Raw genomic sequence first — 985 nt, forward strand, 5'->3', positions numbered from 1 at the left:
TGTGTGTGTGTGTGTGCGCGCGATTGTGGGGGGGCTGATTGGGGTAACTCTGAACTCACTACCCTTTACGTACACTCACAGAGGACAGAGTGAGGGAAGCCAGACATACAGTGGAAAGCGAGCCAGGAGTGAAAGAGGAGGTGGAGAGAGGGAGAAAGAGGAGGGGACAGCACTACAGAGACACAGACAGAGAGAGAAAGAGGGGGACTGTTTGAGAGGACAGAGTAGAAGAGTGAACAGGAGGGACACTGGCCTTCTGGTTCACCTCTCAGTGACAAGCAGCCTTGAGATGGAAATTCCTCTGGAGCAGCAGCAAGTCCTCACTCTAACACTAACCATGCACACAAACATGTCTTCCCAACACTGTCCATATTCCAGGTCAGATGACAAATGTGTGTGTATGTCTCACTACTGTCCCGGTGCTACCCCGGCCCGCTCCGTCCCATGTGCTGACACTGTTGAAATTTGCTCAGGCTGCAGGCCCGCTCAGCTCTCTGCCTGCGAGGCATCACCTGACAGCAGTGTTTAAAAGTTGCTGCCAGAGGAGGTGGTGCGCTCTTATATGTGTGTGTTTGAGTGTGTATACCTTTGCGAGCATGATCCTGGTCTTCGCCACGTCAAGAGGAGTGGTAACAAATGCTGCTACCGCACCTACAAAAGACACACATTCAGCAAAGTGCAAACATAAAAGGCCCTCTCTTTGCTCTCAGAAGAGTCTTTAAATATAAAAAATAAACCCATAAAAAAGTCCAATTACTTAACCACAGATACAGTAACATATTAATTCAGCAATAAACAGTGGAGCTCTTGGCCCTCCGCTCCATTAAGTTCATAAAAATGATAATATTCCCCATCCGAGACCTTCCACGTTATTAGACCACAAAAACCAGACAGACACACTTCTATTCCCAACGTGCCCCCCGCCCCCCCTCCTACAGTCTCATCCAACCCACACCTTCCTGAGCTACACACACAAACACACACA

At 49.1% G+C, this 985-nt stretch overlaps 1 protein-coding gene across 1 annotated transcript in view; it reads right to left on the bottom strand.

The window, feature by feature from the left end:
* slc25a26 (solute carrier family 25 member 26) overlaps positions 1 to 985 on the bottom strand; it is a gene marked incomplete in the record, with an annotated part of 48,587 nt that overhangs the window by 9,189 nt on the left and 38,413 nt on the right. Inside the window, 1 exon segment of the mRNA XM_035662379.1 lies at positions 587 to 651. Coding sequence (XP_035518272.1) covers positions 587 to 651 — 65 coding nt within the window.

This window comes from Morone saxatilis, unplaced genomic scaffold (assembly GCF_004916995.1).
Source record: "Morone saxatilis isolate NCDOM2014 unplaced genomic scaffold, NCSU_SB_2.0 Contig18, whole genome shotgun sequence".
In the NCBI taxonomy this organism is placed as follows: domain Eukaryota; kingdom Metazoa; phylum Chordata; class Actinopteri; family Moronidae; genus Morone; species Morone saxatilis.